This window comes from Pelodiscus sinensis, chromosome 4, assembly GCF_052426305.1.
Source record: "Pelodiscus sinensis isolate ZL-2025 chromosome 4, ASM5242630v1, whole genome shotgun sequence".
NCBI classification, from domain to species: Eukaryota; Metazoa; Chordata; order Testudines; family Trionychidae; genus Pelodiscus; species Pelodiscus sinensis.
In genome coordinates this window covers 83,431,621-83,457,918 of record NC_143055.1, presented here as the reverse complement: position 1 = coordinate 83,457,918, position 26,298 = coordinate 83,431,621, and the positions used below count along the sequence as shown (strand labels likewise).

At 41.0% G+C, this 26,298-nt stretch overlaps 2 protein-coding genes across 4 annotated transcripts in view; one reads left to right on the top strand and one right to left on the bottom strand.

The window, feature by feature from the left end:
* Window positions 1-23,096, top strand: part of ARHGAP10 (Rho GTPase activating protein 10) — a 275,716-nt gene extending 252,620 nt beyond the window's left edge. Inside the window, exon 23 of the mRNA XM_075930012.2 lies at window positions 22,846-23,096. Coding sequence (XP_075786127.2) covers window positions 22,846-22,859 — 14 coding nt within the window. The 3' untranslated portion in view covers window positions 22,860-23,096. The remainder of the gene's footprint in view (window positions 1-22,845) is intronic.
* The window catches only part of NR3C2 (nuclear receptor subfamily 3 group C member 2), a 254,754-nt gene that overhangs the window by 9,788 nt on the left and 218,668 nt on the right, over window positions 1-26,298 (bottom strand). For all 3 annotated transcript variants that reach the window (XM_014578934.3, XM_014578933.4, XM_006133847.5), the window contains exons 7-8: window positions 14,721-14,851; window positions 7,826-7,983 (exon numbers count right to left, since the gene is read on the bottom strand). In XM_014578934.3, the coding sequence (XP_014434420.2) occupies window positions 7,826-7,983; window positions 14,721-14,851 (289 nt within the window). The remainder of the gene's footprint in view (window positions 1-7,825; window positions 7,984-14,720; window positions 14,852-26,298) is intronic.

Here is a 26,298-nt window from a genome sequence, read left to right as displayed (position 1 = left end):
AATAACTTTCTAACTTACCTAATGAATTGGCCTTATTTAGGTAAGTAAGAATTTAAGACAGGCAGAAAGGTTTTGTCTATGTTAAGAATGTTAAGGCTGCAAAGGCAAGTACTTCAAAGTTAGGAAAATTTGAATGTATGATTGTCTGTGCTACCCCAATTCTGTCCCTTTGTGGGCATACATAATGGCAATTGCTAAGTAGATAATCACATCCTAATATTTCCACAGGCTACCTGCTTGCCAGTGTGAAGGCTGGAAGCACAAGGAAGCAGAGTTAAGATTTCAAATGCCACAATAAATTAGGAATTTCCCAACTTTTATATGCTTGATTTGTACCCAAATTAATTATCATTTAACACAGTTTTCGTGTTTGTCATATATAGAAGACAGCTGCCCTATACTGACTTAGATAGCCTTACATCCAGATTCATTCTACACTGTATGAAAGGGAGTCTCGTTTGCTGTATCTAATCAGGAAGGAGCCAGAAAGCTTATGTTAAACTGGTCCCTTTCTTTAACTGACACCTCCTTACAGGCAGGCTCACTGATGGAAAGGAAGGAGGAGCAAAGGGGGCAATTGCCCGGTACTGGTGATTCAAAAGTAGCGGTGGTGGCAGCTTGACGCCCTGTGCCCTTTACATTGCTGTTGGAGCACTGCTCCATATGCTCTGCGTGCCTCTGCAGGCTGGGAGGGGAGGGGCAGCGCCACAGTACAAGTGGCACTGAAGGCTGGCTGCCCCAGCCTGCCCCTTCTGCCTGAGGCCCCACGCTTTCTGAAGCAGAGAGCCAGCTCCCCTCCGCACCTTGCTCAGGGGCCTGTGAAAGCTGCTGGTCCCCCTGCTTACGGACCATGATTTAAATTACAGCAACTGAGATTTAGTGGGTACTTGTAAGTTTAAATTAAAGTATGGCAATGCAAGCAGCTATATACCATCATATTGAGCTGAGAATTTGTTATATTTTATCCCATGCCTCTCCCCCTGGTTTTTACCCCGTGAAAATAGGAGTTTATAATGGAAGTGCTGATATCACTTCTACTAGAGCTGTGTTAACGACAACACTCTAATTAAGCAGTGTGAATGAAGGCACCACTGATTTCACAAACAGAAAACAGTGAGATCTTGGACAGAAATTATTTATTTTTACAACCATTAATTGTTTAAAAACTATTAAATTACTGAAAAGTTGGTTGGATGATAAGGTTGTGCTTGCTTAGCTGAGAGAATACAGAATAAATAATTTCTACTTCCTTCAGAGGAGGAAAACAATAGATCACTCTTACCAATTATATTAAGTTGTTGTTTAGCTCACTTTGATAGACTGCAGTAAAATGTGGATTTGTATCTTGGCGGATGAAACAAACCTTGTTCCATAAGAACCCCCCAAAAAACCAACTAACCAAACAAATAAATAAAATCCCAATTTCAGTGCCTATAGGTGCATTTTATTACAAAGACAGAATTCATAATATTTACTATGCTTACTGAAGTAAGACAGGAAAGCTGTTATCTATATAATGACCACCTCTGTTGGCTTTTAAGAGTGATTTGATGATAAACCGGGACAGAGATTCTCACTAATCCCATCAATTATTAATGAATCAGTCATTTCTACCTAATTCATGAACAGGGAATATGTTTCACGAAAACCATACTTCAACATTCTTAAGACTAAAGTAGGCTTTTAGTAACACATTATTGAGATTCTTGCATCTTTATGTAACAATTAGTGTCTCAATAGCCAATCTTTGCATTTGCACTCTATATTTAAGATCTGTTGAAATTCCAAAGATTAATCCCCTATTAACCAAAGTATGTCAGTTTGTCATTTCTATGAAATACTCTTTGGTCTATATTAATCTTCAGAGAATGAACAAAATTCCATCACCAGAGACAATACAGTTATAGTGGACCCGAGTCCGGCATCTGTGGGATTTTCATGGTGAATAACACCACCAGATTTCAGCCTAATGATTTTCACCACAACTTTGTACATCCAGGAGTAATAAAAACTGCTTTAGATTGCAAAGGTGCATATTACCACACACTGAGCCCTTTCCCTATACTGGCAAAATGAGCCAGTGCTTTCACTTAGAAACACCTCTCAATCTCTGTCTATGGCATGAAATATACAATTGCTCCATGACTCCTCTAAAAGTTTACCTACAATATTGTTATGATTAAGACCACATCTATGGAAACCAACAAATGGAAAATTAACAAATTCAAATAATGTAAGGCACTGTTTGGATACAGCAAAAAATGAATACATTTTCTCTAGTATTAGTTGCAATATCAGGAGCACACACAAAGTCTCTCTTTTCATGTAAAGTAATTCTCCTCCTGTGAATTCATGATGTACTGTATTGTACCATCAATATCAGCTTTTTTCAGAGAAGTGAAATCTTTGTTCTCACAGTCTCAGCGTAAGGGAAGATCCACTTCAGAAGCACAGTATTCCCTTTAGGAACCATACAAATTAATGATTCAGCAGCTGCGTCTTTAAAGAGTTTATTTTTATCAAGCTGAAAATATCAACAAGCAAATGACAGTGCAGTACTTGTCTTGCCATGCCAAGGGGTAGGTTCATATTAGGGTTTAATGACACTGCACTGAAACAAAAGCGGTCTGAACTAAAAAGTCTGTTTACATCTCAGTCAGATTGAAACTGAATTCATTTTTTGTTTTGAAAACAGCTGAAACACACATTAAACTCCTTATATAAAACAAAGATTGCCGAGATACAACCCTTGCTCCCAAGGCAAATTTGCTCCAGGAGATGCTGAAAATCAAAATGAAATTTTCAACAGCATGTGTGATACATCTGTTTCTTATGTTGCTGACTGCACAGTGTGGCTCACCTACAAACAAGTACTGTCTTTCTCTCTCAGGTACCCAAGAACAATCATGGGTATCAGACAGAAATGCTTCCCAACTGTATTAGGAAGTGGAATCAACTAGCATCGCTGCATTATGATTCTGTACAAACAATGCTGTTTAATGAAATCATTAGAAATTTACTTCCGACCATCAAAACGGTTGAAAGGAAAACTGCTGAAGAAAGGAAGTGAGGATTAAATATGTTGGTCCCCACAATACTGACAAAACTGTGTGTATGTATATTTTTATATATTTCAGTAACTGGTGCATATATAATCACCAAAGCCAGGCAGGAATGACTTTGTTCCTTTGCTCTCTGGTTCTGTTTTCAGTGCTTAGAGGTTTTATGAGTCATGACTTAAAGTTGCTGATACTTTCAAATACTTAACTGCATACCTGCTCTTCCTGAAAATTTCTTTTTTCCCTCACCTCGGCACTTTTTTGTCTGCACATATGCTCACCATGTGGATGAAAGGCTGAAAGCACTGAGCAGTGTAAAACCATCTAATTTGGTTATTATGCTATTCGTGTTATTTAAGCAAAATACAGTAAACTTCTAGTATCCTGTTTTCTTATTTTACATAGTCCTTAAAGAGGATATTTTAAAACGAGGTTAATCAAAGCAAGACTTAAGATACAAAGAAATGACATCATTGTGAGGCATTACACCAGGGTAAACTAAACTCTACAAATGATGACACGCTGCCTTTCTCTAATGAAAAAGCTGGAGGCAGCAGCGGGACTGAATACGCATGAATTCAACAGAGCTCCCTTCAGGCTTGTGCTGCAAATGCCAATGCTCTATCTGCAGCAGGGATACAAACATGTGATTTCAACTGTGGTTACAACATTCATAGGACCAAGAATATTCTGATCCTTTAAAACTAAATGGAATGAAAGTTAAAAATATACTGGTGACAGTTGAAAAGTAGTCAGTAGAGTCAGGATTTTAGCAAAAAAGTTGCCTCTGCGTTTGCATGACAAGGACTGAGAAGAACATGATGGCTACATCTACGCTGGCATGATTTTTCGGAAATGTTTTTAACAGAAAAGTTTTCCGTTAAAAGCATTTTCGGAAAAGAGCATCTAGATTGGCACGGACGCTTTTCCGCAAAAGCACCTTTTGCGGAAAAGCGTCTGTGCCAATCTAGACGCGCTTTTGCGCAAAAAAGCCCCGCTTGCCATTTTAGGGCTTTTTTGCGCACAATAGTACTGTGCTGTCTACACTGGCCCTCTTGTGCAAATGATCTGCACAAGAGGGCTTTTGCCCGAACGGGAGCAGCGCAGTATTTCCGCAAGAACACTGACGATCTTGCATGAGATCGTCAGCGTTCTTGCGGAAATTCAAGCGGCCAGTGTAGACAGCTGGCAAGTTTTTCCGCAAAAGCAGATGATTTTGCGGAAAAACTTGCCAGTCTAGACACAGCGGCTAAGTATAGGAGAAAGGTTCTGAAGGCTACATATATAGGCTGCTAGGAAAGAGATTGAAATCCAGCACCTCAATGGTAGCATTCTCTGAAATGCTTCCAGGGTCAGGTAGAGAGGCAGAAGTGCAAGGTGTCAATGTGTAGATGAGAGCAAAGTATGGGGAGGAGAAGTTTAGATTTATTAGGAACTGGGGAACTTTTGGGAAAGGGGGAGTAGGGGCAGCCCGTCCATATAGGTGAACTAGGCAGTTGCCTAGGGCGCCAAGTTAAATGGGGTGCCAAATGGTGGCGCAATATCATTGAGGGGTTTGCAGGTGGGGGCACCGATTGCATGGTTCGCCTAGGGCACCAGTTGCTGGCAGCTAGTCTAGGGCCGCCCCAGGGGGGAGCCTATCCAGGAAGGACTGACTTCACCTAAACAAAAATGGAACCAGATTGCTGGCACTTAAAATTGTACAGCAGTTTTTAAACTAAGGCATGGGGGAAAGCCAACAGGTGCGGAGGAGCACATGGATCGGACAGAGACATCCGTTAGAGAGTCTCTATTAATAGACCTTTCTCTATGTCCTAGTAAAGAGGCGAGGAAGGAAGATAAGAAGATATGAGTAAGATCAGATGAGAAATAGTCAAAAGAAGTCCCATCAATCACATCAGGTTATGGCAGACAGTTAAATAGTGACTAATTTTTAAAGTGCTTATATACAAATGCTAGAATTCTACATAATAAAATGGGTGAACTAGAATGCCTCGTATCAAATTACAGAAACTGGGTAGAATGAGAATAATCAATGGGATTCAGTAATACTAGTATACAAAATATATTGGAAGGACAGAACAGGTCGTACAGGGCAGCGGGGAGGGATTGGCACTCTATGTGAAATAAAGTGTAGAATCAAATGAAATAAAAATCATAAATTCACCAAACTGTTCCATAGTATCTTTAGCAAAATTCAGGGACTATGTAGCATTTTAAAGACTAACAATTGTTAGTCTTTAAAATGCTACATAGTCCCTGAATTTTGCTTCAGCTACACCAGACTAACACAGCTACATTTCTATTACTATAGTATCTTTACGGATCGTAATTCCAACCTCTAATAATATGAATATAACAGTTGGAATATCATATTGAATGCCTGACCAGAATGGTGATAGTGACTGTGAAATGCTAAGAGAGATTTGAAAGGCTATGAAAATTTAAAGAACAAAACCAAAAAAAAACCCCGCAATAACAATGTGGGATTTCAGCTATCCCCATAATGACTGGGTACACATCACCTCAGAATGGGATGCAGAGATAAAGTTTTTTGGCACTTTAAATGACTGCTTCTTGGAACAACTGGTTTTGGAACCCACAAGATGATTCCTGATTTAGTCCTAAATGGAGTACAAGATCTGGTCCAAGAGGGGACTGCAGGTCATCTCTTGTCAATAGTACTGCAAAAATTATTCTAATATTCTTTGTTGTTTGGCCAAGTTTGGTCTCCTTTTGCATTTACACATATCTTTGGGAACAATTAAGTCAAAACAAATAAAAAGTAAATTATAAGAAGAAAAAATGAACACCAGTTTGGTAAGTCACAAAAATATCACAAAAGAACACAATATTTTACAGCCAAATGGCTGTTTTAAAGAGAATGCTGACAGCAAGACTTTCTTTAAAAATCTTGTATTAACTTGCTTATACTAAAATGATATTAAATATAATAAAATAGCATCAGTTCTTATCTTACCAAAATTAAATAGAATACCACAGCATTCTGAAGTGTTGGATCAAAACACTATAAGTTACAATATTAATGAAGTATTTGGGGTGATTACTTCGGGTTATTTTAAATGTGTGTAGAATTTTGTTAGCTATTCCTTCCATCCACACAATTCTCCTTATTAAACAAAGTAAAAAAGATTTAGAAGTCCACTACATAACTTTCAAAGAAATGTATGAAAAATATGATAAATAGTACAGGGGATTGGGAGAACTGTATTAACTGTTGTAGAGATATATATGTGAAAATTTTGCAAATAAATTTTGTTCATCACCCAGTCCATTCTTCCAAACCAGACAATAAAACATCCTTCACCAGCACAATATAAATGAAAACTCATCTCGAAAGAGTGAGCTATTACTGCAGTATTAATAATATCCTTTTCCTCCCACTGAGATTTTCAATGATTCAACAACAGAACAATATTTGAAAAATAATTCCATATGTACAATCTGTAAACAGACCTCAGGCTCTCCTACAGATTTGACCTAAACTGCGCTGCACTGTAATACGTCCCCAAAAATGAAAACTAAGACAAGTACGAAAGAGGGACACATTCATATGCAGCTGCTTCAATTAGGGCCCATGGTTCTACATGCAGCTCACAGTAGGGATGTTAAATTGCATTTAATCAAGTAGTGGATGGATTAATACATTTAAAAGGCTAAAGCACAACAGGGGGAACCAGGTGTGAGCTGGGAATCAGCTATCCTGGCTCATGCCCGGTCCCTCCGCCCCATCCCTGGTCCTCCCCATTGTACTTCTGCTTTTTAATTGTATCAAGAACCTGCTCCCTCTCTGAGAGAGGCAGCAAGGGGGAGGAAGCGATTTGTCGAGTCACTAGTCGACTATACAATAACCATATACTTATTGGATAGTCGACTAGTCCTTACATCCCTAGCTCACAGCAAAATTATTTTTGTGCCACATCAGGAGAGTGTGAGTGTTTGCGCTTTCCTTTGCTATACAGTTTAAATGGTTTTTTTGGACAGCCTTGAAAGTAGGCATGCATCTTGTAATTGGTGGCACCATAAGATAAGCCTATACAATTGCAAATTATGTTTGAAACAAAATGGAGGGCTAGAAATAATTGTATAATAATTCAATTAATGTTAGATTTGCAAAGTTCAGCAAAACTTCAAGGGATCCACACTGACCCTAAGCCATTAACAAATGTTTTAGAAAAAGTTATTTATGAGATTAGCAGCTAGAACGGGTCACATCTTTGTTCAATAGTTAAATAAACATTTTATTAGCAAACCAGTCCTTAAATTACAAAAAAGTGTAAAACTCTAATCAAACATCTTATATTGTGAACTGGCTCATGAGCATCTTAAGTTTTAACAACACACTGCATATTTCACTAATTTTTCTCTTTGAAAAAGAATTATTTATATAATTCATTTGCTGGTTTAGGGACAGATTACGGTACATTTGTTCACATTGGATAACATGACAACTAATAGTTCTGTCAACTTCACTGGGACTATTTGTGGTGTGAAATACAATTCACATGGATAAAAGTATCAGAATGTGGCCCTTAAAATTAGAAAATAAACAACTTTATATACAATTTTCCCCTAAATTTGTCCAAAAATTTCTAACAGACTCTTTGAAGACTGATTAGCTATTGCTTCCCTGCTGGCTAGTGTAATGAAAAATTACTAGTTTACCTTTAGGAAAAGATTTTTCTTTAATCCTTCTTAAAGTTACCACCCAATATACTACAAACTCCCTGATGGGTAATACTTACATCGTGCATGGAGTCCAGAAGCTTAGTCAGTTGGTAGAATCGTTGCCAGCTTTGTCCAGAGTTACTTGGACATTTAGTTACCATCTTCCTTAGTTCTTTGATGTAATTTGCCCTCATTTCTTCAAATGCAGCTTGGCTTTTGAGGCCATCCTTGGGAACTGTCAGTAAAATGACATCTTTGTATTACTGTTCTTTTTATTGAATATTCTTATACTATCTACATTATAAAGGTTGAAGGGTTATAGAAGTGTCCTGGTGTTGTGTAGAAGCATTACAAACATTTTCAAATGATACAAGAGTTCTTTCCAGGTTAGTGTATGAAGAAGGGCTAAAGTAGAGCAGCTTATCATCTTGAAAATACAGCACATTTGACTTTAGCATAAAATGACAGCAGAAGGAGTAGGAATCTTCCTATAGAATTGAGGACATTACATACAACTACTAGAGTACTACATTATACCTGGGGGAAGAGAAGATGTACATCACATACTTACAATTGCTTTGATACTCTATTTAAATTATATCTGCAAGGTGTGGAAAAGTTACATCAAATAACACATTTTTGTCAATCAAAGCTGTTAGACGGTGAACACATTATTGATCATGTGTGTGACATCTTAAAGAAAGCCATAATGCTAATGCAGAACAAGAGAGTATTTTTTCTTGTCTACACTACTCAGTGTTGTTGGATCCAGTTCAGCTACACAAGCTGCATAGCTGAAGTCAGCCTACTCACTACAGCGTCTGTGCGGTAAGTTCAGTGAGAGTTGCTTGCTCATTGATGCCAGCTGCTATTCTTGTCTTGGTGGATTAGCACACAGTCAACCTGTGGAACTCCTTACCAGAGGATGTGGTGAAGACTAGAATTTTAACGGGGTTCAAAAAAGAGCTAGATAGATTCATGGAGCTTAGATCCATCAGTGGCTACTAGCCAGGATGGGTAGGACTGGTGTTTGTCTGGAAATGGATGACAGAAGAGGAATCACATGATGATTACCTGTTGTGTTTCCTCCCTCTGGGCATCTGGTATTGGCCACTGTCAGCATACAAGACACTGGGCTAGATGGACCTTTGGTCTGACCCAGTATGGCCATTCTTATGTTCTTATGATTACCAAGCATCAATGGGAGCGTGCTTGGAGACTGATTTATCATGTCTTCAACAGACATGATAAACAGGCAGCCGGAGGATCGATTACTGAAGCATCAATCCATTACATAGTACAGACAAGGCCTACATTCTGCTTAAAGATTTGACAAGATAATATATTTTCAGTGTCAACAAAACTTTCTTCCTAATACCCCATTAAAACTCTTATCTGTATTAGCAAAAAGCCCATTAGCATAAAGTAGAACCTCAGAATTACAAAATCCTCAGGAATGGAGGATGTTCGTACCTCTGAACAAAAATTTTTATGGTTTTTCTTTCAAAAGTGCATAGCTGAACATTGAATCAATACAGCCCTGAAATGTTACTATTCAGAAGAAAGAAAGAAATACAGAAACAATTTCCTTACCAAGTCTTTTAAAGTTTTTCTGTACTGGTTTTTTGTTTGTTTGTTTATGTTTTTGGCGGGGGGAATCTCTGCTGCTTATTTTGTCTTGGACTGCACATTTCCATTTCCAAACAAGGTGTGTGGTTGATTGGTCAGTTTGTAACTCTGATATTTGAAACTCTGAGGTTGCACTCTAGTCCTGATTTCTGTAAGCAGTTTGACGGACTTCTGTGGAACTAGTTATGCTAACAAGCGTATTATTGTCTATTTAGAAACTTCAGATAGATTATTCACAGTAGTAGATACTATACCCAGTAGTAAATGTTTGTAGGATTAGACCAAAACTGAATCCTGGACATTCCTTTGAAAAGCTTACCAATAACTTTCAACAGTGTCATGATGTTTCTGTATTCACTAAGTTGTTTAGAGATTGTTGAGCCACAAATGTAAAATCTTCGATGGATTAACTCGGCTTTTCAATACAAAAATTAAATGCTTCAAGTGAGTTTAATTTCTAATGCAGTAGTTCTCAAAGTGTGATCCACGGACCATTAAGGGTCTGTGACCATTTGGAAGGGGGGTCCCAGGCTCAGGACTTGCTCCCCTTATACAGCTTGAAGCCTGCTCTAGAGCTCCAGCCCTGCACTCCCCTCTCCCTCCCCCATGTGCTCAGAGCACTAGCACCAGCTTCCTGCTACAGGGGGAGCCCCAAGCCTCACAGGATGAATCTGACTCACATTCCTAATTAGAACAGTGGCTCTCAAACTTTTTGGCCTGCTGCCCACCCCACTCAATGCAAATCTTTCCATAGATCACCAGCAAACCACTCGTGATAACAAAATGCCTTCGCATATCTCCAAATACCTTAAATGCTAAATTATTCATATTAGGCTACTGGAGCATAAAAATGTATAAAATAATGTAAATATATAGCTAATTCACAATAAGGGGGAGTATTCACTACCCCACCTGCAGCTCTGCAGGTTAAACGTAATAGGAGTCAGGTGTGCATGCAGCCTGGCTCCTACTACATTTAAACTGTAGAGTTACAGTTGGATTAGCTCCCAGGGTACTGAGAGACATGACTGAGTAGTCCCAGCTCGCGCCAGCTCTGGGACCACTGTGGCTCTGCCTTTTAAATGTAGTAAGAGCTGCCTGGCTCTTAGTACATTTAAAAGGCAGAACCACAGCGGGGGACCAAGCGTGAGCCAGAACTTAACAGTCCTGGCTTGTGCCGGGTCTGGACCTCTGTGCCTCTGTTTTTAAAAAGTAAGAGCTGCCTGGCTCTTACTACATTTAAAAGGCAGAACTGCAGCGGGGGCTCTTACTACATTTAAAAAGTACAACCGCAGCAGTCCAGACCTGGAGTGAGCCAGGTCCCCTGCTGCCTCATCTGCCACACATGCCCCTCTCCCCCTTCCCACACAATGCAGTATAGATGTACCCAGAATGTGCATGTGGCTACCACCACCATTTCTTTCATGGAATAGAGTTAGGAATGAATTTAATAGATTTTTATCTGCCTACTAAAGCAATTTATCACTGGGAAATAAGGAAGAGATCTAAAATCATCTGAACAGGAGGCACACTGTGAACCAACACCAAATGCATGGGGGACCACAGGATGAGAACCTCTGGTTTAAACAAGCTAATGGGTATTGTGTTAATCTGCAAACCAATGATAAATAGATTTCTTCACACATTTTCCATTGCAATAATACATTTGAAGGCACACACCAATGAAAGACAGCTAACACAAAGCAACCACTGTTTTAAATAAATTTGAGACCAAAGTCCAGACCAAATGAATAAACACTCACCACCTTTATTAAGAGAGATACTCTCCTACAGTAAAAAATAAAACACGTACAATATGCTATGGCTCTTACATAATATGCAAGCACTTAACTATTTCTTCAATATTCACAAATCTATCCAATTAAAAGTAGGAAAACAGACCTTTTGATTAACACTCCTATATTTCTGATGTATTATAAAATTGTGAATTAAATCCATGCTTCTATTTCTGTCAAATATTATTTCTTTGTTTACTGTTGTATTTGAAAATTACTGCACTATCATCCCAGCCAGATTATAAAAGGAAGAAATAAACCACAAATAAAAGGAACTCAAGCAAAACACCAAATTGTGAAGTCTGCCTAGTGTTTCTGATTTTACTTATTAAATTCAGAAGGGATACTGGCAATCTTCCAAGACTTATGGGCTGGGGAAAGGCAAGAAAACAATTGAGATGTAATGTGTGGTTTCTTTCACATTTAAATAGAGTGAAACTTCCTTGATGTGGTCATCATATTAGTTTCAAAACAAGCAGCACACTACATGTGACATGATTCAATAAAAAAAACAAAAAAGAAATAAAACCAAGCATGGTATTTTCTATTACAATATAGTCTCAAGGTGAAGTGAAGGTATTAGAAACTGGAATTATTGCTGATCACAGAGAATACTCTATATGCATCACCACTATCTTTATTTCTTTTTATCCTACTTTCTTCCTCCCACTTAAAGTTACACAATGTAAATATTAAGAATATTCCATAGCTGACAATTTTTGTAGATTTTCTAAGAACATCATTGTCCATTTCAGACTGAACCAAGCAATTTATTTTTCAGTATGGTCTTGCAATGAACTCTTCAGAAAAGAATAATAATATGTGTCTATCTCACTGAAACAGCTACTGCCACATTGTTATATGCCCTGACTTCAGGTGGGTGAAAAATGATGGAGGATAGCAGCAATGTGCCAACCTTTCCTCTCTCCCCCCAGCTGGTCTGTGGGAAGCGAAGGATAGACATTTACTGACCAGCCACCTGTAAATGTGCGCACCAGCATTCCTCACACGGCACTTGGAGCTTGCCTCTATCTGTTTCCAGGGCGCTTCTGCAGTGCCCGCCCAGTGCTCCCAGCAAGGAATGGGGTCAAGCTAGCCCTACTCAACTTGCCTGACATACTACTCCCAGTGGGGAGCAGGGTCTGGGCTCAGGGAGCTTGGCCCCTATGCCTATCTGCTGCACCAACAGGTTGTGGAGTCAGAGCACGGGGGCTTGTTCCACTCTGTGCAGGATTGGGGTGCTGGGGCTTACCCATCTCTGCCTGCCTTGTGCTTCCAGTGGGTAGCGGGGTCAGGATGCAGGGGCTTGCCCTACTCTGCTGCTGTGGAGTTCCCTTATTCACAGGGCAGAGGAGGGGTTATAGTACGGAACTGGCCAGGATCTGAAGGGTGAGTGCAGTTGGGAGTGAGTCTCCCATGCCAGACAGACGGATATATGCTATTGGGTCATGAACTACTATGCTAAAACCAGCAGTATGGATGTTACGTCTTGGCCTGAAGTTTTGCCTTTTGTGCCTATGAGGCTAGGAGGACTTGAGATCCCAATTTCTAGTCCAAGCCTCACTGTTCAGACTGCTATTTTTAGTGCACAAGCTCAAGCCCAGGTCAGAAGGCTCACTCCCAGCTGCAATGTAGACATACCCAAAGTATTCCCCCCACAAAGGTCAGAGCAGTCTCAGGCTCTTTCTCAAGCACCAATAGCTCACAAGTAGAAAGCAGGAAATGCAATGGGCCTCTGGCCACGTGTGGACTCCTCTTGTGATGGGGGAATTCCTGCCTAATTAATTCATTGATGTCACAGTCCAGTATTTGGGGCATCACAAAGCACCAAAGTAAGAGATGATGCTGTAAACAATCCTTTGGGACGTGACTGAATAAATCAAACAAAAAGAAAAAAGTTTCTGTTCACAAAAACAGATGGGGATCAGGCTGGATGGGGAAGGAAATACAGAACATAAAAATGGCCATCCTGGGTCAGGCTAAAGGTCCATCTAGCTCAGTATCCTGTCTGCCAAAAGTGGCCAACACCAGATGCCCCAGAGGGAGGGATCACAAAAGTAATCCTCACATAATCCCTTCCCTGTCTCCCACCTCCAGAGAAACAGAGGCTAGGGACACCATTACTACCCATCCTGGCTAATAGCCATTGATGGACCTAACCTCCATGAATCTATTTAGCTGTTTTTTGAACCCTGTTAAAGTTCTAGCCTTCACCACATCCTTTGGCAAGGAGTTCCACAGGTTGACTGCACTGAGTAAAGAAAAACTTCCTTTTGTTTGTTTTAAACCTGCTGCCTGTTAATTTCATAGTGACCCCGAGCTCTTATATTGTGGGAATAAGTAAATAACTTTTCCTTATTTGCCTTTTCCATACCAGTCATGGTTTTATAGACTTCTATCATATCCCCCCTCCCCTTAGTCTCCTCTTTTCCAACCTGAAAAGTCCAAGACTTTTTAATCTGTCTTCATATAGGACACATTCCAAATCCCCAATAATTTTTGTTGCCCTTTTCTGAACCTTGAAAATGGTCATGCTGTTCCAATGTTTATGTTTTACAGACATGTGTATTGTATCGGGGTTGTAATTCTTTAAATCTATAGGAACAGAAGATTATTAAACATCATTGTCATTAACACTGAGGGCATGACTATACTCCCCTATTATTTGGATTATGGAGGTGTGAAGTTCAGTTCGCACTGAATTGCTGTGCTGTAACTTTCCCATATGGACTCCATGGGCATGAACTTAAGGATCCCAAGATTGCAACAGTGTAGGCCTCCTCAAACATGGCTACACTGAAGTGTACTAGAAACCTTTTAAATTGGCACCCCCAGAGATCACACTGGAGAGGTACCGCAGCAGCACTTCAGTGTGCACTGCAATTTACGCTCCTGTGGTCTGAACTTTGGGAGCATATCAACATGTCCTGTGTGGCAGTTCTTCAATACAAAAAGAAAGTCTCTGAAATTCAAGCTGCAGCTTAAGAAAAAAGCAATATTGTGTAGTATATACTATAGCATGCCACACTCACTGTACTCGATACTAGCACTAGACTTGTTTTGTCACATTCCAATCTTCAAGGGGCCTTTAAGTCATTTGTGTTGAAGACAATTATAGCTCAGTGAATCAGAATTCCTCCCAGTTCCCCAGCATGTAGGGGAGCAGGTTCTCCTTTTTACGAGAAGCAGCATGCTCCCTTGATATGCTTGACTAAATCTGTTGGTTCATTCATGGAGGGACAGGACTATAGCCCTGCTTCCTTATCATCCTTTCCAGGATATAGGACCTGAACAAAAAGAGCAGGCCCTGCTGTAATGGGGAGCAGGAACTGCAGTTGAGCTCTGACGTAGTGCAGTCAGGAAGTGGGGCTCTTTGTTTTTCCATCCCTTCTCTTGTGAACTCCTTAGCCTCCAGGGCAATATTTGTTTCCTCTTTTGTTACTCTTGTACTTAAATGCCTTGTATCATTTTCTGAATTATAGGTACTAACCCAATCTGTCATCTAACAATGAGCAAGAATGCTGGGTAACAATAGAAGCTAACCTACCTGTGCTTAACAGCAGCAAAACTTTCATTATTGTATATTCTTCAAAGCTAATCTGCAAGCGAACAAACTGCAGGCTGATCTGGTGCATCCCCTGGCACAATTCAAACATTGCAGACTGGCGCATCCTCTCTCTGCAAAGGAAAAACAGAACAGAAGCAGGTGAGAATGCAAATTCATAACAAAATCCACACATGGCAACCCACACGTCCGGGAAGCCAAAGTGCAATCTTCCAGTGATACGCAGCCAACAAAGCTCTACAATAAAACCTGCAGCTCATTCTTGTTGAGCAACAGATTGATGTCCTACAAAGATTGTATGTGTTCCATCTTATCCTGAGTGGCCACCTCTGCTATATGCTGTAGGAATGAGAAAACAGAGAATACGGCCACTTTATAACTAGCTGACCTTTCTAAATGTTGTCACTGCATTCCAGCCTTACAGGACCAACAGCAGAGTCTTTTTAAGCTGTCAAGTATCAGAGGGGTAGCCGTGTTAGTCTGAATCTGCAAAAGCGGCGAGGAGTCCTGTGGCACCTTATAGACTAACTGAAGTGTAGGAGCATAAGCTTTCGTGGGCAAAGACCCACTTTGTCAGATGCATGCATCTGACGAAGTGGGTCTTTGCCCACAAACGCTTATGCTCCTACATTTCAGTTAGTCTATAAGGTACCACAGGACTCCTCGCCGCATTTTAAGCTGTGAGGCACATTGGAACATAAGTTGATTTCACTGAATCAGGAATTTTTGTTAACTGGACTTACTATAGGTAAGTAGGGATACTACTATCTTAGTGGAAAACGGCTACAGAAATAAGGAAAAATATCATTTGAAAACAGATTTGAGATACACGTTTTGACGATACTAGAAACAACACATATAAGGTACATCTACACAGAAACATTATTTCAGAATACCTAACATTATTCCAAAATAACATAGTGCACATCTACACTACAAGCCTTTATTTTGGAATAATGTCAAGCTGGAGGACTTCTTACTCCAACTCATGGTAACCCTCATTTTATGAGAAGTAAGGGAAGTCAAAGGAAGAGTGTTCTTCCTTCAACTTCTTGCTGCGTACACAGCGCTAAAAGCTGAATTAAGCTATTTCGACTTCAGCTATGCAATTGATGTTGCTGAAGTTGCATAGCTTAATTCAACTTTAGCCCTCCCGTATAGACAGTTAAATACAAAATTAGGTTGTCAATGTCATAGAATCACAGAACACTAGAACTGGAAGGGACCTTGAGAGGTCATCTACTCCAGTCCCCTACCCTCATGGCAGGACCCAGTACCGCTAGATCATCCCTGATAGATGTCTAGCCAACCTGCTTTTAAATATCTCCAGAGACGGAGATTCCACAACCTTCCTAGAAAATTTATTCCAGTGTTAAACCACCCTGACAGGAAGTTTTTCCAAATGTCCAGCCTAAACCTCCCTTGCTGCAGCTTAAGCTCATTGCTTCTTGTCCTATCATCAGAGGCCAAGGAGAACAATTTTTCTCCCTCCTCCTGGTGACACCCTTTTAGATACCTTACAACCACTATCATGTCCTCTCTCAGTCTTCTCCTTTCCAAACTAAACAAGCCCAGTTCTTTCAGTCTTCCTTCATAGCTCATGTTCTCTAGACCTTTAATTATTCTTGTTGCTCTTCTCTGGACCTTCTCCAATTTCTCCACATTTTTCTTGAAATGTGGTGCCCAGAACCAGACACAATACTCCAACTGAGGCCTGATCAGCACAAAGTAGAGTGGAAGAATGACTTCTCGTGTCTTGCTCACAACACTCCTGTTAATGCATCCCAGAATCATGTTTTCTTTTTTTGCAATAGCATCACACTGTTGACTCATATTTAGCTTGTGGTCCACTATGATCCCTAGATACGTTTCTGCAGTGACCTTTCAGTTCTTTTCTGGGAAAAGGCAACAGTGTTCCAAAGGAGACATATTGGCTGCTATATCCAAGCCTTCATGTAATACTTTTCATCAAATGCACAACTCCACACACTGTACAGCAGGAAATTGGCTAAGTGTGTGTGCGTAGTGTGAGGGAAAGAAATAGAGTGGGAAGAGGAAGGATAAAGTATATGGTCAGTTTTTACACAAAGTTCAGGGCAGTCAAAGAATTCTGTCAACATACAGACATCTTGACTTTGACATCATTTTGGATGGTGTACTATTGCAAAAATATAGCTGACAGTTTTAGGAAAAGAATAAAAATTGAGGCAAGTGGCTTATAAAAATAAAATTAAATGCATGACTGCCTGTTATCTCCTTCAAATCACTGTCATAGACCATGAAGGAGTTAGCAGCTTAATGCTATGGATGGACATCTGGGTATTAAAGAGGATATCAGGTCTAAATAATAATGCTCCAGCTATTCTAACTTTCTGCCTTGCTAGCATTACCATTCCTCCACCCCAAATAACTTTCATTTCCAAAGCTGTTCCAATTACTTTCCTGGCAACATATAAGGTCAAGCTACAAAGACAAATGAGTGCTACAATAAAGGTGAATCTGATAAATTATTTTCTAGTTTATGTTAGAGTTTAGTATAATTCACTGAACTGCTTAATGGAAAATATTTTTAGAGTGTACAAGGAACTTCCAGGTATTTAGTTAAACTATTGCATTTCTGTTATCCTAGACTACCAATGGCTGACAAAGCATATATATTGATGGTGCCTTTATAAAGAAGAAAATGCCTTTTTGTAATCCCATGAGATGGTCTGAAATGAGGTAGTTTGTATAAACAAAACTCTTATTAACCAATAGAGCTTTTTCTATTTTAAGAGAAGTTACATAATGTGTCAGCATACCACACCATATTAGAGATAAAAATTTCTTAGTCATAGTTAAAAACAAACCAAATTCTACTTTCTCTTCACATCTCCAAGTAGCTCTTTTCTTAGAAAATCTCAGACTAAACTTTCCTGTATTAAAATAACAGTGCTAATTAGAACTTTGCTGTTTTTAAATTGCTATTGCAAGACAAAAAGGTAAACAGCCATGAGGATTTGGATTGCTTGCCTCACTTGTAATATTAGAATATAATATAGATGTATAATAGAGGAATATGATTGTTCAATGATCACTAGCCAGTTTTTATTGATTCTTCTGTGCTTATTCAAAATATTTAGTCACATAATACAGTGACTTAATTAATTTTAACTATTTTAACCAAGCAAAATGACTTTTCAAATGTATACACTGGCTTGTGAAAAGGAAGAATCATAGTGTAAGCAAACAAAGACTTCTCTGTTTCCTTAGATCTTTTTATTCTGGAGGCTGAAAAATGGCCTCCACATTCTTGAGTGTACTTCACATTCTCTTTTCTTTCCATCCTCTTTCTGAGATTTTGTAAAGCCTTCTAGCTTAGTTACAAGTAGTCATGCCATGTTATTTTTAATTTGCCATGATCCATCATGGATCAGAGAGATGAAAAGGAATAGAAAAATCACAAGGAAGCATTTCCAACACTTTGAACACTGACTAGAATACCTTTAGACTTTCTTACTAGCAAAACAAACAAGATAAACTCTTATTATTTATTAAGTACCCAAAGTACAAAACTTGGTAAAAGATATAGTCATTGCACCAAAGAGCTTAAAATCTAAAGCTGCAACATTTATTCAGCATATAATTTATTGATACAACAATCCATATGACTTGAATTAGACCATTTATGTACATGAATACGCTCTACATACAAGTAAGGATGTGGAAGATAAGATACAGAATATTAAACTGAAATAAAGAAATATTTCAAAAACACTTCCTCTTTTAGGATTGCAGCAATGACTGACTCTTAAGCAGGGGTGGGCAAATTCCAGCCCATGGGCCGGATCTGGTCTGCAGGCCTAGTCCCTGGTGAGCCCCCATTTCTATATTCACCTGCACTTCTGTGGTGTCCCAGTCTGTGCTGCTTCCCACCTCTCTTATTGGTGGGAACAGCAGTCCATGGCAAATAAGAAATATGATCACTCAATACCTGTGGCGGCGCAGGTAAATATAGCAGTAGCCCACAAGGCACTAACCCTGGTGGGCCACCTTTTTTTATTGGCCACCCCTGATCTTGAGACTGTGAACCATTCCACCAGGCTCATGGGAGTTTGAAGAAAGTTATACAAAAATTATTAAAGCTAATGTTTGAAATTCATGTTTACACATGTTTAAAGGAAATGTTCTGTACATCTGGAGTCAAGCTTGGGTTATCTAAAACTGCAAGTCTTGGTTAGAAAGTTTACAACAGGGATCAGCAACCTTTCAGAGGTGGAGTGCGGAGATTTGACTTATTCTCCTCTATGTATGGGTCCAAGTGCCAGTGATACTTTGAAAAGTCAATAATAGTCCTACTTATGGCAGCTTCATTAATAAATAAATAAAGATGAAGATCTTATGTTTTAGTGCAGGGGTCGGAAACCTTTCATAAGAGGTGTACTGAGATTTAACTTATTCATGGATCTGTGTGCCAGGAAAAAGGGGGGGAGGGCGGCGGGGCAGCAAGGGCAAGGGGGAAACGATAGCTCACTGGTTTGAGCATTGGCCTGCTAAACTCAGGGTTGTGAGTTCAATCCTTGCAGAGGGCATTTAGGGATTTGGGGCAAAAATGTGTCAGGGATGGTACTTGCTTGGTCCTGCTGTGAAGGCAGGGGACTGGACTCAGTGACCTTTCAAGGTCCCTTCCAGTTCTAGGAGCTAGGCAATCTCTAAAAATTTAAAGCTGGGTACAGTGACCTTATTTTCTGAACCAGCTGCAGCTAGGGAGAATGTTTAATTGAAATTATGAAACAGATTAAGCATTTTAAACTTTCTCATGTTAATTTATCTAACTTCATTTTAAATAAAGTAAAATATTATGTCCAACACAAATCATGGCAGAGGTGGAGGACCTTTTTTTAGTCATGGATCCTGACCCACAGAAAAATCATTTGGGGACCAAACAAGTGAAAAGCAAATAAACTCCTCCCCAAACCCCCAACACTCACTGATGTGGCCCCAACTGAGATACCTCGCTCCTCTGGTTCTCCAGCCTCATGGGGTGAGAGGAAGGGAAGGAGGGGACTGAGGTTCAGGGCTTCCCATAGACCAGATTTACTTTTCTGAGGTTCCAGTGTTAGTGGATTTTATGGACCCACTTAGGCTCTGGTATAGGGGCAAAAATGAGGGGTTCAGTGTGTGAGACAGGGCTACCAGCAAGTAGGTACAGGATGTGGGAGGGAGGTGGGGTACTGAAGTGGGAGAAGTTGTGAGGCCTGGGTGGGAGATAGGGGGGCAGAAGCAGCCTGGGAGTAGGGTGTCTGGTCAGGTAGAGGGAGCAGGAGCAAGGAAGGGTGCAGTGTGTGGCCAGGAAAGAGGATGCAGGAACAACGTGGATGAAGGAGCACGGTGGGGGTGTCTGGCCAGGAGAGAGGGTGCAGGAACAAGGGAAAGTGTCAGAGGAAGCTGGGGGTGCTGGGTCTTGGAGGAGTGAGGGGAGTGGGATGGGGGGGGGATCTGGGCATGAGGGAGGACCTTACCTGGCTTCATGCCACCTTGCAGCAACGTCTGCAGCCACCCCAGAGGGAGGTGCCGCTGTCAGGGCCCATGTGGTCTGGCCCCAGTGGCCCTGCTGCCACAGTCCAAGGCCACCCCAGAGGCCCCGCTGCCATTGTGGTCTGGGGCTGTCCCTGGAGGCCCCGCTGCTGTGGCCCATGTGGCCTGGGTCCAGCCCTGGAGGCCAGAGGTGCCACTGCCACAAGGTTCTGGGTCGGCCCGTCCGGGGCTGGCTTCGGACTGCACAGCTGTGGCCCCTCCAGCCTCCAGGGCTGGCCCTGGACCATGTGGCCATGGCAGTGGCAGCTCTAGTCCCAGCCGAGGTTCTGCTGAGGAGGCTCAGCCCCAACATTGCCTCCTCCACTACAGCCTAACCTGCTGTAGGGAGGAGGGAGCACTCTCCAGCCACAGCACAGCGGAGGAGGCTGAGCTCCCTTCTGCATGCCGCTGAAAATCGGCTTGGGTGCCATAAGTGGCATGCGTGCTGTAGGTTGCCAACCCCTGGTTTACAAGATACACAGGGTTCCTAATGAGCATTGTTCCAGATTAAGGTGTGCAAGTTTATGAGTACACCGCCCAAGGGAAGTTTGGCGGTAGAGCAGATATGTTCAGGGGTAGGGACTGTCCTTGGTTTGTCGATGTCTGAGTAGATCTTCTATATAAAGACTAGCCAATTAGCCCATCATAAGACGGGATTTTCAGGTCTCTCCTCCATGTTGGTCTTCTCTCCTGAGCCTCTGATCTCTCTCTCTCTTTCTCTTCTCCTCCCCCTCCTGCCTCTCACTCGGGGACTGCACCTACGGCCTTGGCACCTGTCTGAACATTCCTCTGGCCACTCAGACTAGTCCAGCAACGGGGCAACCAGCCTGCTGGGCAGTGGGACGATTTGGGGGTTACGCGACAGGCTGTGATGCTTGGATAGTGTAGCAGGGCAGTCTGTGAATTGCTAATGCACAAAAAAAACAACTATGCTGTAACACCCCTGACTTTGCATCTGGTACCACATGCTGCATCATTATGTATAAGTCAATGAAGGATCTTGTGCTCAGTTCAGTTCTTATTCCTCTACCCTCCCACCGCCTTTAACAGGGGAGGACCCTGTGGCTGTACAGTAGGGAATGAGAGAAGTCCAAAACGCATGAGTGTCAGAAGCGGGATATATAGGGGTATATTACTTACCCACCTTTGGTTCTCCACTTAGTTTTTGGCTGCATAAAAAAGGAAAGGGCCAGCTGATTGTCTGCCAGGTGCCCCTCCCTCCCATCTGTTTAAACTAGATCAGACTTTAATAAAGCCTTTTAGGATACATCTACACTGCAACACTAAGTCCAGAGGCGGGGTCAATAGAGCCAGGCTCATAGGGCTATAAATAGTGAAAATGCTGCAGCATGGGTCCCCTGAGGAGGGGAGAGGGTCTTGAAACCCAGGCTCCAACCCAAATCTCTATGCTGTTTTTAGATATGCAGCACAAGAACTGCAAGCCTGGGCCAACTGACCTGGTCTCTGAGATTTGGTGTCATGAGTTTGTTTTTGCAGTGTAGACAAACCGTTACTCGCCAGTTAGCTGCCCCACCTCCTCTTCCCTTAATTTAAGATTAGAAGTTGTGAGGCTTATGATGCTTCTGGTCTGATCAATCATCTGGTTTTTCCCATTGCAAATTAGAATATGGTCAGATAAGGTGTGTTTGTTTTTTTTTCCCCACCTTCCTTCTAACCTCCTGGAGCGACAACTGGATTAAAAATAACAGGATTCAAGGTTCATATAACACTTTTGTGATAACTGATGCAACTTGCCGCCCGTATCCGGGGCAGGTAAAAGGGTCAGTTCCAGAAATAAATGAGACTTGTAATTTCACAGCTGGACCGTGGGAGGGAAGGAGCCTTATAGATTGAAGCCCCTGCTCCAGGCCCCTGACACTCTATCCCCCTTGTGTGTCTTCTGGAAGGTGGTATTACAATAGAACTGACCCCCAGGGTAGACTCAGTGGGGGAGACTCTTCTGAATTATTGCTTGGTTTGTGGTTAAAATCCTGAACCTACACTGGAACCAATTAAATGCCTAGTATTTGAAAGCAGGAAATGAACAGTGTATTGCCCCTCCCAGATATAATTAATACTCATTTAATCCCACCCGCTCTGCTGTCAGTTATTTACCTATTTGCCCTGGTCAACTCCAAATAATATTTATTAGCACAAAAATGATGTGATTCTAAGCATACAAATTGTTACTTTTTTTGTTTTATTTAGTTCTTTTTACATTTTCTTTCTGCTTCTGTCATTGGTGTTTTTCTTTTATTGATGTATATTTGCTTAAAGAAGAGATATTTACTAGTTGTGATCTCAATTATTCATTATTGTTATTTATCTAGTCTCTTATCCACACTGTGTTCAAATATAGACCGAGAATTAGTGAATTTGAAAATAGTGTGTGTTGGTCCATGTCTTGAAGAGGCACTACAATTGTTGCAAGAGCTCTAGTGGAATGAGCTTCCACTCTTGAAGGTGAAGGGAGAGTTGAGAGCTGATAGCAGAATAAAACTAGCAGAATAAAACTACGAACTATTTACTGCTGAATTAATATGTTTTTCAGAACATCAGAACTGAAGACCTATACCATGAGGCAGTGCAAAGAAACTGGTCAGATGAGAGAGTTCAGAAGTGAGTTCAATCCTAGGGGTTGGGCTGCAAGACCCCACTGTGAATATAGGTTACACGCTGAATAAAGGCATGGAGGCCTTTTTACATGGCCCTGGGTCCAAGAATCTACCTGGTATTTTATAGAAGCTAGTTCTACCTCCTCTCCCTCTGCATTAAAGTTAAAAAATAAAATAGCAGCTTTAAAATCTGTGTTTCATTCTCTTGTGCGTCCTTATCAATGAAAGAATTTCAATTCCTTTTTTCTTACAAGTGATGCTGATGTAAGCAGATACCTATTTCTTTATTTTCCTTTTCCACCCATTCCCTTTATTGAAAAATTATTGGTTTGGCCACTAAAAATGTAAATATTCTGAAGAAGCTGTCACCAATGACAACTTTTGTTTATTAACAAAGAAAATATTTAACACAAGCAATGGAACCAACAACATGTGTGTGTAAAAACCTAAGTAAATACACAATCTTATTAGCGTACACTCTGTCCTCCCACATCCCCCTACACACTCTGTGCTGCTACCTCTGGTGGTGTTATTGCTAAATTTAACTGAAAACATTTTGGGTCAGAGACAGTATCATATTTATCCTCAAACACCCTATTTGTATATGTGTATAAGCAGCATATTGGTATGATATATATTCATCTCCTACTATACTACAACATTTGGTATACAGTGCTTACAATGATAACAATGTGTTAAGAATTGTAAACATAAATTGCATGAGTAGCCCACAAAGATCTTATTAAATACAACTCAGACTTTCCAAAGTATGCAAGCAAAAGTGCACATCTAGTGTTAGGTGTGCCTTTGCTTCATTGTATGCAAAAGTGCAAGTATGCTTGTAAAAAGCTGATCCCTTACACTGTTATTACTAGGAACAAACTTATACCCAAATTATATGAATAAAATAAACAATATGTAATTTAAATAAATAGGCTTTCATTGTACTTGAAATAAGTACATTCCAAAAATTAGGGTTGTCTCCCCAGAAAGCCCTTCTAACAAACCTGGAGAGTGCAGAATCAGGAATGGATGTTAAGTGAATCAGAGCTGCCTTAAGGTCTCAGCTAAGTGTCTTCCCTGAAACCACACACCTATCAACAGAGGAACGGACAGCAGTCTATAGTTTCTTAGGAAAAACAAGAATTTCAGTTGCTAACCCTGTAACAGAAATTAACTGATTAACTGCTGGCTGCTGTTGCTCCTCTAGTTTTCATGGAAATAGACAGAAGATGAGCAATGTTTTGCTTCCCTCAAATGAAGGTAAAATTCGTAAACTAGTTATTATTCTAAACCACTTGCAGATGGGCTTGCTTTCACCAATCAAATGTCTGTTTTTGGGGCAAATAAAAACTGACTAGCAGGCAGCTGCTGAACAGTTAGAATTCTTGTTAATTCCAGGAGCTGACTGCCAATTGCCTGTTCTGGTAATATATTAATGGAAATGGACATTGGTTGGCCAAATGAAGATAAGGGCTTTAAACTAGTGACTTTTACAACACCCCACTCAGGTTCTGGCTTCTGAGTTTATGAAAAGGAGGGACGGCATAGCCCACTGTCAGTGTGAGAGGAAGGGCCAACCACAGTGGGATTGGGGTGTACAGGTTTTACATGAGGCCAGCATTCCCAGCAACACCTTACTCCCAAAAAGGGACTATCCTTGCTGGCCAGCTGAGAGTGGAAATGCATGTGGGACCCTCTTCAAAAATAGTAAGACTCCACATGGAAAGTGCTTTCCCAGGAAGTCTTCTGGTGCAGTCAGCTAAAATTCCTGGAGTTTGCTATTGCATAGCACCTCCATCCAGCATGTGTTGTGACTAAGCCACAATCAGCCCACAGACTATAGGAAGAAATACACATGCCCCTGGTTTTAAATAAATCTGTCTTCATTGAAATACTGTTATAACATCACATTAATAATACATTACGTTTTTCCCTGGAGAAGATAAAGACATCTGTTCTACAATGTTAAGATTTGCTAAGGATTCCATCAATTTTTATGTAACATCACATCATTTTCCATTTTTAAAACATATTAAATTTTATAAAACTCATATTAGGATTCATATTAAAATAATTAAAATAATCCAATTATTTAAACCTAAAAATTCATGATAATAAAAGCATACAAACAAATAATAAAAGCAAATGTCTGACATAAGTAACAATTAAGTATGCAGTTAATGGAAATCAAGGTAGAAGACATGAAAGCACTAATCTTCCTATCCATTTATGGTCTACTATGGTAAAAGTTCCACATTAAAAATAAAAACCACACAAATATTTTCTTCCTACTAAAACTTTTACTTTTGCAGTGCTACATTCAATAGTAATGGAAATATGCACCTCTACACCATAATGCATATAGGCCCTCCTCCGGTATAAGGTCAGTAAAACAGCATTTTGACATCTACTTACAGGTCCACAACCACACACTGTCTCCCAGACTGGCAGTTACTGGCTACACGAGGCCTACGCAGAACACCCTCTGCTTGGCCCAACAAGCCATTGGATCCGACCCAGGGATGCAGCTTGGAGCCTCAGGCAGACTCCCTGCTTGCCCTGCACCCAACACTGCTCGAAGTGGATGCCATGTCCGTTTTTCTTTCTCAGTTGTGAGCCTGGGAGGTAGTGGTGCTTCATGCGCTGCGCCCACCCACAACACAATCTCATTGGCTAATTTCTGGCCAATGGGAATGGCCTTATTCACCAAAGCACATGGCCCCAGCAGCCTGTGTGGGGGTGAGGAAGGCAGAGAGCTTATCTGAGAAACGTTCTGGGCTGCTGGCCAGGAGTCACCCAGGTAAGTCTTCTGTAGGGTTGCCAGGTACCCGGTATACACCTGGACAGACAGGTATTTTCACCTGCTGCCCAGTAAAAAAATTCAGAGAATACCGGACACCTGAGATGTCTGGTATTTTCAGAATTTGTCCCCAGCCAGGAGGCAAAAATGCCAGGCGCCTGGCACAATACAAACACTCAGCGCCTGGCCTCTCCCCCCTCCCCAGCTCCCAACACCAGCCCCCATGCTTACCTGGATCCCCAAGGCTGCCAGCACAAAATGGCTGCCGGCCAAAAGACCTAGGGGAAGCAATGCTTAGTGCTCAACCGCTCCCCTGTTCCTATCCCTACACTCACTCTTAAAGGGTACATGCTATTTTATTTTAATTTTTTGGGGGCTTAATAAGTCCTTAGAGTCTTTTTTTTTTGCTCAACGACTCTTTGGTCCTCCTCCTCTTCCCCCGCCTCTAACAGAATTTTTTCCTGATGGTTTTTTTTGGGGGGGGGGGGGGGCAGGATGGGGGGGGAGAGTTTCGGTATATTTGTTTCAACCATCTGGCAACCCTAGTTTTCTGGCCAGAGCCTGCCTCTGGCACCTGAGCCCCCTC